A 13,211-nucleotide genomic window follows, 5' to 3' on the forward strand; every position below is an offset into this window, starting at 1 on the left:
TAAGGAAAATTGTCAAAGGGGTGTCAAAGGCAGATGTTTAACTGTTTACCCTACCTGTATCATATATATCCTATAAGTCAAGTATGGATAATTTTTTTTTTTTTTTTCTGTTAGCTTAGGTCTGCTAATGAGCAGACCTTGGCTCAACTCGGATCAACTCATTTTAAAAAATTCCGATTTTTATTTGTCTATTTGTTTTATGCTAATTTGCTATAGTGGTGTCTTTATTTAATTATCAGATGAATTTGGATCTTTTTGATGAATTCAAAGTAAAACAAGTTCTAAAGTCAATAGATACAATATGAATTGTTAAAATATTTAAATCAGTCTGGGATTGGGTTTATTTGTTTTTGTAAAAGGGGAAGAAACGAAGGAAGTTTGGGAATGCTTCGGCTCAAAACTCATTCCGGTTCGGATCGGATCGACTTAGTTAAAGATGAATGACTTACTTAGTTTGGGCTCAACTCGAATTGAGCTCAGCTCAATTTGACTCATTTAATTAAGAGTCCAACTCAAAGTCCATGAGTTGGCACGACTCGTTTAACAGGCCTACGTTAGCTTATCGGATATAAGTATGATCGTATAGATTTTTATCCTTAGCTAAACATGTATGAATACAGTTAAATACTATTTTGTACCTATTAATCTATAAGATAATTATAAAAAATAAATTTATATATAGATATATAAATATATATTATATTCAATTCATTCATATTTTTTATAGTTGTGTCCACGATGAACCAAACTGGTGATAAAATTTTCCTTCATTATTGTTGTTTTCTTTCTCAAATCGTTTTAAGATGGAAATAATCTTATTCCTCTCAAACCGGTCACATAAATTTAGTTGGTATAAACCAAAGAATTAATGGTTAACACCTATATATTAGTTTTAACTAAATGCATTTTCCACATAATATTGTATTCGAGTTATAAAGTGATTTATTTGTGGATGTAAAGCCTGCACTCTTGTGACTCAGACCAAAATTTTCCAAATTACAGGTCCTTCTATTAGACGAGCCAACAAGTGCATTGCATCCAATCTTGACTCAAAATATCGAGGAGGCGATCGTAAGGTTGAAAAAAACTCAGGGGATGACAGCTATAATGGTTTTGCACAGTGTGAAACAGATATATCGTATTGCAGATGTTGTATGTCTTTTGGTTGATGGGGAACTGGTGGAGGTGCTCGAAGCATCCTGTTTGTCAAAAGCACAGCACCCCATGGCCCGACGGTATTTGGAACTCAGCTGATTGTAGTTCAGTTCAATTCTATTTTGTAGGATGAGTTTGAAATTGTTAGGGTGCCAAGAAAGGTGGGAAAAAGCAGAGTACTTAGTTATTGATACAATTTTTTTTATAAAAAATAATTTGTTAATACAACATAAGCAGATGCAGAATGGTGAATAATACGAAAAACTAGAGAAATACAACAATGATATTAAAATAAAAAAAATAAATTTGAAGTCCTTGAATTCAGACCATGATGTCTTACTGATTACAATTTATGACCATGGCCAAGTGGAATACTAAGAATTATTGTTCACTGCCAACAGATCAAAATCAAATGAAAACAGCAGCACCGTACCAGCAAAACAAATTGAATTCGTCCAAGCGTACATAATAAACAAACAAATCCCAAGTAAAAGTGTGATAACGATCACGGGCACACACAGAGTTACATAAACACACAAACAAGCATATAGAAACATATACAATCTGAGAATAAACGAACCATAACACTTGTACTGCTTTAACAAACTTATTTTGATGAAACAAGCAGCGACAAATCTGCAGCGTATGCACTATGAAAGAGGGAATAACACCAAATCTGAAATGAATTAATAAAAAGAGGTTTCATTATTAGCACATCATGTATATCAAATTTATTCTGATATAACATTGCACATCATATCTGACCACTTTCTAACTGATGTGTCCTTACTAATTACTAGATGGATGCCTGAGTTACACAAATAACAAGCTAGCCTATATATCTATTATGTAAGATATAAATGTGTTGATGAATAAACTTAATTTGTCATTAAATTCGTGACTGCACAGTGAACAGATTTAAGGCTGTTTTAAATGATAATTGGAAAGGGCAATTCTAGATCATTCTGAGCAAATGATGAGTCTATTTGACGTGTCTTGGAGTCTAGTTTCTGATGGTTCAAGTTTTAAGTCATTTGGAGTTCTCTATAATAAGTTATGGCTGTTTTAGTACCAAAGGGTCAGAATTTACTGTGCTGCACTGTTTTCTGTTTTGAGTTGTTTTGAATTCTGTTTTGTTTTAATTACTGCACGAATTTTAAGAGTCATGTCTAAGGATATAAATAGACTTGTATTCTGTTGTAAGAATGTAAGAGAGAAATAGAAAAAATATAGATTGAATAGAAAATTTTCAGAATATTGTCTCTCTTCCTTCCACCGAAATATATATCAAATACTAACAAAATGTAGTTAGCTTCAAATTTTCATTTCTCAATTATTTAGATGTTATACACCAGTTTCGAACCTTCCTACCTTTAGAGAAAATTAAATTTGCATATACTCCGGAGATCATAATGTCTCATACATTTTGAATTAGATGGATATATATATATACTCTATGGCACTGAATACCTGTTGAATTATCATTCTGGAGCTAAATCCCATATTTCAACTGCAATATTAGCCGCTCATTTCTGGCCCTCCCATATTTCAACCTCCCTGCAATATTAAGAAATTATTAAAATAAGAATACGCTTTTATAAATTAACAAAATGACACTATATTGAAGTTAGAATTTGGATATACAAGTCCATCATTCTTGTGCGAAAAAAATATTTTTTCCCATAATATTCTATTGGAACATGAAAGTTGTAGTTAATCTTAAGAAGGTCGAAAAGTACTATCATTTGTAGCTAAGAGAAATTAGCAAACATCAAAAAAGAAAATAAAATGAACAATAAATAGACTCTGCGATAAATATTTAGTTGAGTTATATTGGAAGGAAATGCCCGAGTCTGCTTTTGAAATTATTCAAAGCAAATAAAATCATTTCAAAAAAAATAAATATATGCTTCATTCTTCATTCACCAATGAAAATATTTGTTCAAGAAACACCGAATGGCGGTTGTGAATTACCTGATGGATGTTTTCCAATTACATCTCGACCTCTAGTCTCATCAAGCTTAGGACAATCCCGAATATAGACATCCTGTAGAGATGCAAGAAACCGGAGCCCCCCTAGCGACTGTAACTTGTCACATCTACCCAAATGCAGCTTTGATAGAGATGCAAGAAACTGGAGGCCCCCTAGCGACTGTAACTTGTCACACGAATACAAATCCAGCTCTGATAGAGATTTCAGATTGCTTGTAACCTCAGCTGGAATAGATACCAAATGTGCACAATATTGTATAGCCAAAGTTTTAAGGGAAGTGAGGTTTTGCAAGCAACTGGGAATTGAATTTTCAAGGTCCCCACAACCTTCCCGTTGAGATAAGTAGGATATGAACAATTTAGTGATGGAACGAGGGAGGTGAGAAATAGTTGAGACCTCACAACACCAAAACTGAACTCTAGTTAAATTCGGTAAAATCCCTTCCTTCAACCAGCATGGTGATAAATTCCGTCCTCTATAACGGTTGATTTTCAACTCTTTGAGATTATGATGGGGACATAAACCATCAAGTACATCATTATCGTGTTCTCCATCTTTACCAATGAGACGATTAGATGACCAATACAATTCCAGTTTGTTAATGAATGGCTTATTGTTCAGTTGTGCTTTTTGAGCAGCTTCTTTGCTGGGAACATAGCCAAGATCCTTTAAATGAACATGTCCACTGAGTTCGCGAATGAACTTTAAATTCTCAATTTTTGCATTTTGGAAGGAAAGAACGTGGCTATCAAGCTTGATTGCTTTAACAATATTTTCAAAACGCTCTACCAAGGAGACCTTTGTAAAAGGCAAATAGAAAAGTTGTAAATTAGCCAATTTGTTAAATCCCTCGGGAAAACATTTAATCTGTGAGCAATCACTCATGTTTAGATACTGGAGGTTGTAAAGGTTACAAAAGGACTCCGGCAATGTTTCAACATTTGTGCCAGAAATATCCAGAATCTGAAGATGCTTTAGGTTTCCAATGTTTTTGGGCAGCTTCTTAATTTTGCATTTTGCAAGAGATAATGATCGAATATTTGTAAGCACATTGCACCAAGTTTTTATTCCAGTAATGCAACAACTGTCAGGACCTACCTTTAGAGAAAGCAATTTCATATATTTGCTCAACTCCTTTTGCTTCTCCAGCTTTAATTTCTCTTGAAATACTGATACATGCCGAATATCCAGAGAGACTTTATGTTTCCCATTTTCTAGGCAAAAACACTCATCTTTAGTTATAGATAGGCACACATCATGCATCAGATCATGAATCACATATTCGTCTCTGTCACCAAGTCTTTGGAAAAATCCTCTCCTTGCAAGGTCATCAAAGTAACGGTTCGCCTGGTTTCTCAATTCTTTGTCATTATCTTGAAGTCCGATAAAACCTTGCATGATCCAAAACTTTGTTAACTCAGGTTGGGTGAATTTAAAATCTTTTGGATAGAGTGAGCAAAATGAGAAACATTTTTTCAGATAAGTGGGTAAATATTGATAGCTCAATTGAAGTACGGGAAGTATATCATCTTCCTCTTTTTGTAATTCCCACATTTTACTGTCTTTGATATTCCTCCAGTGTTCAACACCTGAGTTGTTTTTCAAAGCACCTCCGATTGTAATGGCAGCACGCGGAGATCCTTTTAGCCTTTCACAAATTTCCTTACCTATAACCTCCAATTCTGGATTAATATTGTTTGATTCGGCAACTGAATCAAATGCACATCTCTTAAAGAACTCCCAGTAAATATGGTAATCTAAACCCTCCAAATTTATAACACGTTCAGAGCCAATACTCGTGCCTGGAATTTTCACACATTCAGGATCCCTAGTTGTCACCAGCACTACACTTCCCGGATGTGCTCCTTCCATTGGTGCCAATAGACTTTGCCACTCTTTGCTCCAAACGTCATCAAGAACTAGCAAAAATTTCTTGGAATTTAATCTCTTTTGTAAATCTTTTTGCAGTTCATTTAAATTAGTAAGATTGCACTCTTTTTTATTTTTAGTGGCACTACTCTCAATCATTTCTTTAGTTAACCTTACCAAATCAAAATTATTAGAGACGCAAACCCACATAATTGGATGAAAGTATGACTTTACAGTTTTATCATTGCAAACCTTTTGTGCAAGGGTAGTTTTCCCAATGCCTCCCATACCTACAATAGATAAAACAGATACATTCTGTTTCTGATCCATTCTGCTGCTACTCTCCCCATAATTAGAAACATTCACTCTTTTCGCTCTCTTCCTTTTACCAGATCCAGAACTGGGAACTCCCATTAAACAGATCACTTTCTTGAACTCTTTATCACGCCCACACACATTAGATGTATTAAGAAATGTGCTTGTAATCGGTCTAGCAGTTTGGCCAAATTGGTTGGGATTTTCTGGTATGCCATGGCTGGAACAGATTTTTTCCATTTCATTATAGACGTTATTAAGCCTATCAAGAACCCCTTTTACTGTGTTTGGGAAATCCCTCATCCAGTTGTCTATCCAATTCCGAAAAATTTGAATAACTGGAAAGCTCCTCTCGACTTCATGCTTCAATCTTTGGTACTGGAATTCATCAATTATGCTTTCGGCTTCATAGACAGAATCTTTCAGCACGGAAAGATGCCTGTCTATTGGGTTGTATTTAGGTAGTCGCCAGCATTCGGCTCTCTCAATTAGGTGCTGTGCCAGAGGCAGTGCCTCACGAAGTTTTAAAACGTCATTATTGACATTGTTGCTATTACTCCAAGATTCAACAGTAGATTGACCAATGGTTGACACCAAAAAATCGAGTACTTTATCCCACAAGATCATTCTCCCCTGTTACGGTTATCAACCACAGGGGAAGGATTAGAGTAGCAAAATAAGAAGCAAAATATTATTTATTCTTTGCAATGAATTGAAGCAAAAGAAGTTGCTTTTCTAATAAAATGGGATTTCCCCTGTCAGCCAAAGATGAAAAACAGAGATGTGCAATTTTTTTTCCCTTTATTTTTAATAATGAATGCAAGAAACACAACAAAATGAATGTTAGGATCATCGTTATGAAAATCAGAATCAAATTGGAATCAGAATCGTGAAGTTGGTCATGGAATCAAAATCGAGTGAATCTGTGGGAAATCGACCGAATCGGACCAGAAACCATCTTTTTTGAAACAAAAAAAAAATTTCTTGTAGTAAAAAATAATTGAGTTTTAAAAAAAAAAAAAAAAAACTAATTTCCTGAAAAACTATGTTAGCTCCAAAAAATAAACTCAAATAATATGTTAATGTAATATATGCAAATATTTAAAACTAAATAGGTGGCCTATAATGAATTCTCACAAATAGTAAAAAATACAAACAAAAATAAAATTATTATATATTTGATTAAAGATAAATTTAAAATGCATGTCAATATTGTTTTTAAAACTTATTATATAGAATTACAACTAGATCACACTTTTTTAGTGTTTATTGTCTTAATTTTTACAGAAATATACAAATGTTACGTACATATAAAATTAAATACGTTAAAGAATCCAAGTAATGAAAAAAATTGCAACAAAAAAGAACTTCTATTTTATAAATAAATGAACTAATTTTTTTTAATATATAAAAAACTAAACATTTGCTCATAAATTTATTTATTACATTAGAGCAATCCATCATGTATTCGCTAAGGTTAATTTAATTAGCAACTTTTCCCAATTTACATTAAAAGATTAAATAACATAGGTTTAAATTGAAGAGTCCTACTGTAAGAAGTTCCTTTTTCTCCTTACTTTTGTTCCCTTTCGTATTTCCGATCTGTACTTCCTTTGATACCTATACTAAAATTCATATTCCTCTAACCATAATTTTGCCAAAATCGGTCAAATATGTGACAATTCGATCAAAACTATGACAAAACTTGGCCAATTTTTACGATTCAACCCCGATTTTACCGGTTTCCTGTACAAAAATTGCCTAGCCGAGTCAACTTGGGAAAAATCGGCTTGCTTCCAGCAGATTTCACTCCAACTCGGTTGAGTCAATTCGGAATCGGTCGATTTTGTAAGACATAGTTAGGATACTACGATTTATTGTGATCCAATCCTACAGATTTAATCTCCAAACAGTCAACTAATCGATAATAAGAACTATTTAGGATAATTTATAACGATCCAAAGTAAGTTTGAACTATAAGAAAATAGAAGCAACAATTAAAAAATAGATCGGAGGCCCAATGTCATGTCCCGGGTCAGGAGTGACCCGTTCTAATTCTTATTTTGACTCAGTTAGACTCACGTTGGGGAAGAAAGGGAATTTGGGTAGTTCGGTCAGGAAGAAAGCGAGACCCGGGTAGGGAATTAATTGAATCCGTTAGTACTGACAAGGAGGCCCGATGTTTTTTCTTTTGTAAACAACTTCGCCTATATAAGGCAGTGTTTTGTAACAGTTCAAGGGGAAGAATGAAAACAATTATCAATCATTTGTAATTTTACTTCCTTTCTTCCTTACTATTTTTTCCTTGCTGTTCTTTTATCACTACTGAGAGATCAATAAAATTTGTTCCTTTCTTCTATTCAATTTGTGTTTTTCTATCTTAATTCAAATTCTTTGTTCCTGTTCGAGTTGAGGGTCGTTACACCCAATACGGATCCAAGTTCTTCTAACTCAATCAGGAAGTATGCATGATATTTATGGAAACTAATTAAGCAAAAACAGAACTGTAAATAGATATAATTTAATCGTTACTAATTTACTGAATTCAGAATTAATAAAAGAGAACGTACCACATACAATTTGTTACAGGAGGCGTGACCAAACCAACCATGCAGCTTCGTGTAGATACTTGGTTTCGGAGGGGACAATTGATTTTTAGCTTTGAGAATTAGCTTTGGTAATCAGTGATATTGATCGGAGGAAATAGGTCCAAAACAAGCAAGAAAGATAAGCAGCCAACCGGGAAATGGGGAAAGTTATTCAACATAAAATAGTCTATAGAATGATTGGCGCAACCAATATATTGTACCCAGAGGGAAGTGGCTCAGTAATTTGTATTTTTAAACTTTAATTTAAGTCTAACGTGGACTGCTGGTGCAAAAAAAAAAAAATGATTACAAGAAAGTCACTAATTTTTATATTATAGAAAAAAATAATAATGATAGTTTTTATTTGTCTATTATGTATGATTTTTTTATTGAAAAAGAATGTTATGCTACTTATATTTACTCAAATGTGCTTATTTTTATCATGTATGTAAAATATTTTTGAAGGTAAGAATGAAATTTACAATTTAACTCTATCGAAGTTTCTATTTGTTTCTAAGTTTTAGGTGCTTGCATTGTATTATAAAAATAAATTACATGAATATAATATTGGTTTTAAATTTTTACAATCAACAATAATTATAATATTGGCTTTAAATATTTTGCTGGTGAATTTCAATCTAAATTGAAAATAATTAAAAATTTATTGTTTTGATGATGTCGATAGTAAATTGCAGAAAAAAAATTGCCCGATTTTTTTATATATATCCAAAAAATAAATAAAATTTTAAAAAATAACCAACTAGCTATAAAAATTGCAAAACTACCCAAACCGGTTAACCAATAACCGGACTCAAATCAAATTTCCGGTTAACCATTTTCCGGACCCGTTGAAATAGTCCGGTTAACCATTAACCGGAAATTTGATTTGAGTCCGGTTATTGGTTAACCGGATTTGTGCATTTGTGTTTTTTTTTTTTTTTTTTAAAAACATAATTTTTTTTTGTATTAAAATATTAGAAATGTTGAATATATGTCTTTCAAAATAGATGGAATACAATATAATTTGATTTATTAGAAAGACTGCAACAAATAACCCAGATCAATATTTTTCAGGCCGGATTTTTCGCGGCTGGAAGAAAAATTAATATATTTCTTTATGTGTTATTGGAAAAAAATAAAAATGTTTAGATTCTGAGTTATTGATCCCGGTTCAAAAGTCACTTCTAGGTAATCTAGAAAATATTGTGATCTTTCTAGTACATTTAATTTATAAAAACTTGTATCTATTTTGAGAATTCTTTTTGAAAAACAATCATTAAATAAATTAAAGTTTTTGTTTTTTTTCAAAAATAGATACAACTTTTCATAAATTAAATGTCCTAGAAAGATCACAATATTTTCTGAATTACCTAAAAGGCTAAAAGTGACTTTTGAACCGGGATCAATAACTCAGAATCTAAACATTTTTATTTTTTTCCAATAACACATAAAGAAATATATTAATTTTTCTTACAGCCGCGAAAAATCCGGTCTGAAAAATATTGATCCGGGTTATTTGTTGCAGTCTTTCTAATAAATCAAATTATATTGTATTCCATCTATTTTCAAAGAAATATATTCAACATTTCTAATATTTTAATACAAAAAATAAAAAATTAGAAATTTCTGTTTTTTTAAAAAAAAAACACAACTTTCCGGTTAACCAAATTAAATTATACTGTTTTTCACTGTTCACAGCAAAACAACAATTTTCAAAAATGCTTAATAAATAGTAAAAAAATTCCCAAAAATGTAAAATTTGGTCTCCAAGCACATTTCAATATGGATTAAACATCTAACGGTTCGGATCAGTTGTTTGGACTTTCAAAATAAAAATACGGCGTGAAGTAGAAATGCGTTTTACTTCGCAACTCACCGTAGCCCATCTCTCTCTCTATATATATATATATATATAGAGTGGCTAATATCAAAACGTTTGCACCATGCCTCCCGTGCAACCAAGTCATTTTCCGATTTTTAAAGTCTAAATGATAAATCTAAACCGTTAGATGTGTTCTCCATATTAAAATGTGCTTGGAGACCAAATTTTACATTTTTTGAAATTTTTTTACTATTTATTAAGCCACTTTGAAAATCGCTGATCCAACGGTGGCTTCTGATTTTACTGTTCCAAACAGCTACCGTTGGATCAGCGATTTTCAAAGTGGCTTAATAAATAGTAAAAAAAATTCAAAAAATGTAAAATTTGGTCTTCAAGCACATTTTAATATGGAGAACACATCTAACGGTTTAGATTTATCATTTAGACTTTAAAAATCAGAAAATGACTTGGTTGCACGGGAGGCGTGGTGCAAACGTTTTGATATTAGCCACTATATATATATATATATCACTTTTGATTTGTTTCTTCACAATTAAGTATCACCCCCTGAGTTCAAGGAATTCAATATCTGTAATTCCTTCTTAATTAAGAGTATTTAAAACCTCAACAAATCAATGATTTTGTATGTGGATTGGCAAGAACACCTGCAAATTATATAAGTATATGAGTTCCAACAAGGTAATTTTAAGGGAACCATTGCCCTTCTCAACGATGTTAGACAAAATGCATCCCCATAGTTTCTCTCTTACATCCTTTTTCGATCCCCATGACAATAAAGTATTTGCAAATATTGCGCTTAGTAGCTAGCGCCTATTGCCACCGTTTGGAATTAATGCCGATTAGACATTTAAGTATATAACTATCCATGAATCAATTTATGCTTAATTTGATTCAATTTTTTTTCTTTTTTTTTTGGAGAAAAAACATAACATAAATTAAGGAAATGGAAAACATGGAGCAGGATGGATATACCTGCATGTGCACTATAATTAATTCTATTAATTGTTTCTGAGGTTCTGTATAACTAAGTCGTTTTTTAATTTTTAAAATCTAAAAGGTAGATCCAAACTGTTAGATATTATCTCTATATCATTTTCTTTTATAAAAAAGATAGTAAAAAAATATTATTAATTATGAGGTGGGTTCAAATGCCTCCATTTTTTGTGCTTCTATCATGTCTCCATTTTTAAAAACTTTAATAACTTAAAATTTAAATCTTAAAATTCAAAATAAAACCGTTGAATATGAACTAAACTATTTTATCTATACACATGTAAAAAATTATGGCATTTCAACTTTGTTATGATTGTCATCTTGAACTTGTAAAAATGTATACAAATGTGGATAATTTCTAGACGTTGATTTTTCAACTTATTGATTCATATAAAAGAAAAATCAAAATGTGATAATTTTTTATGGGCATATAGAGAAAATAACATAGATTACATCTAACGGTTTTATTTTGACGTTTAAGTTTTAAACTTTGAGTTATTTAAGTTTTTAAAATTGGAGGCATGATGGAGGCACAAAAAATGGAGGCATTTGAACCCTCCTCATTAATTATAAAAATTATGAAATATAGAAATAAAGGTACTAATTGTATTTCGAAGGAGATGCTTAGTTGCTTCTAATTAGACTTTCCACATAGAGAGCGAAGCAGAGGATCTGTATTCTCTTATCCACTTGACCACCTCTCTATAAAGAGCCTTCTAATTCGGCAGAGAAAGAAGCAAAGAGAAGACACAGGCGTGCTCTCATTTTTTGGATGGAGAGTCAGGAAGGAAGGGGAGGTGAAGAATAAAAGGGTATAGAATGAAACACTTTGAAAGATTGACATATTTAATATTTTCATGTTTGGATGATTAATGAGGAAATATAAATTTAACTTCTCTTTCTGTTTTATTTCTTGTTTGATAAATTAAAATTTAAAAGGTTAATGAAAAATTCAGTGGTTGATATAAGTTTGTGAAAATAAACTTGAATGAGAATTATATAGATAAGATAAAATTTGACAAAAATATTTATAACAAAATTTATTTTCATCCATTATACTTCAAATCAGATAAAAAATTAATTATATTAATTATAATTATGCAAGATTAAATATTTTTTCTCATGTACCATGTACCTTTTACCTCCGACATAATTTATTTTCATTCCTCCCTCCCTCTACTCTCCATTCAAATAAGGTGCAAAAGGCGTTCGTCTGTAAAAAACTGAACTATTGATTGCCGAGAAGAAACTATTATCTTTATTTTTAAAAGTCAATGGAGTTACCTGGGCCTGATCAAATTGGGCTCCCATCAGTGAGCCCGTTAGTTAAGATATATGTAATGGCAGTATTGGGCCTCATTGATGATCGAGTTTTAATTTATGCCGATTCCAGTTGGACTAGCGAACTTACCACAACCCGCTTTTAATTAAGTTTCTAAATTCAAATTGGGCTGGCTACAATACCTTGTAACATTGCCATATTCAATTTGAACACTGTTTTAATTACGTCAGCCGTTATAGTTACATATAATGATGCACATTCTGTAATTGTTTGATTTAAATCTGGATACGAATATAAAAATCCTCCTTAAAAAGTCACATCAAATATTACATATTCTTGGAAATTTTTTACATTTCTTTTAGAATTTTTCAAAATCAGTGTTTTTCTGAATTTTTATTTTATTTTTTTATTTAATGAAAAACACTAATTTTGAAAAATTCTACATGATGCCCAATGCTGCCAAGAATATATAAATACAAATAAATACTATTTTGTACATATTACTCTATAGGATAATTACATAAAAATATGTAGTTATTCTTATGTTATACCAAAAATATGCATATGTAGTTATGTAGTGGTATCTCAATTCACAGCGTAGCTTCTTATCACCAATAAAAGTGTATCTAAATCCAATTATATTTTCTTTTGCTGGATCAATCTCTGTTCCACTCATAAATGTATATTTTACCACGATATAATTCAAAATTTAAATCAACTTAAACTTTATTAAGAATCAAATACAATTTTTTTCTTATTTTGATTCTCTATTTCCATGCGAATTTAGATTAATTATAATCATCTTGATCTTAAATTAAACTATACTGAAGAATTAAACCGTACTTTATATAAACTATACGCATAACCAAATAATTGAATTAATATTAGGTCCTAAATAAAAATTCAATTGATCAATTGGTTTTGCCTACTGAAGAAAATGCGCTCTGTAAAACACACAAATTTTTGGGTGTTTGCGCGGTTCACAAAAAAATATTTAGCACAGGACTTTTGACTGGTCCATGTGTGGTTTACCAAATTTTGTATTTGCGCAGAGACCATTTTGTAAATTCCTTCGGTCGGTCTTTGCGCGGTCCACCCGAATAAAAATTATTCGATGGAATTTGCGCAATCCACAGGACATCAAGTGAATCGACGCGATTGGCAGAATCTCGG

General features: G+C 31.6%; 1 protein-coding gene across 2 annotated transcripts; it reads right to left on the reverse strand.

Moving 5' to 3' along the window:
- Positions 1-1,428: 1,428 nt before the first annotated feature.
- LOC144549474 (putative disease resistance protein RGA3) lies at positions 1,429-8,073 on the reverse strand. Of its 2 annotated transcripts, none has more exons than XM_078298223.1 (4): positions 7,910-8,073; positions 3,130-5,965; positions 2,626-2,712; positions 1,429-1,831 (listed from the first exon to the last, which is right to left on the reverse strand). In XM_078298223.1, the coding sequence occupies exons 2-3, from the start codon at positions 5,957-5,959 to the stop codon at positions 2,648-2,650; spliced, it is 2,895 nt and encodes a 964-aa protein (XP_078154349.1). In that variant the 5' UTR covers positions 5,960-5,965; positions 7,910-8,073; the 3' UTR covers positions 1,429-1,831; positions 2,626-2,647. The 2 variants fall into 2 exon arrangements, with proteins under 2 accessions (XP_078154349.1, XP_078154348.1); XM_078298222.1 differs by having other exon boundaries at positions 7,903-8,073.
- Between the last annotated feature and the right edge of the window lie 5,138 nt (positions 8,074-13,211).

Source organism: Carex rostrata, chromosome 35 (genome assembly GCF_964058835.1).
Source record: "Carex rostrata chromosome 35, lpCarRost1.2, whole genome shotgun sequence".
In the NCBI taxonomy this organism is placed as follows: domain Eukaryota; kingdom Viridiplantae; phylum Streptophyta; class Magnoliopsida; order Poales; family Cyperaceae; genus Carex; species Carex rostrata.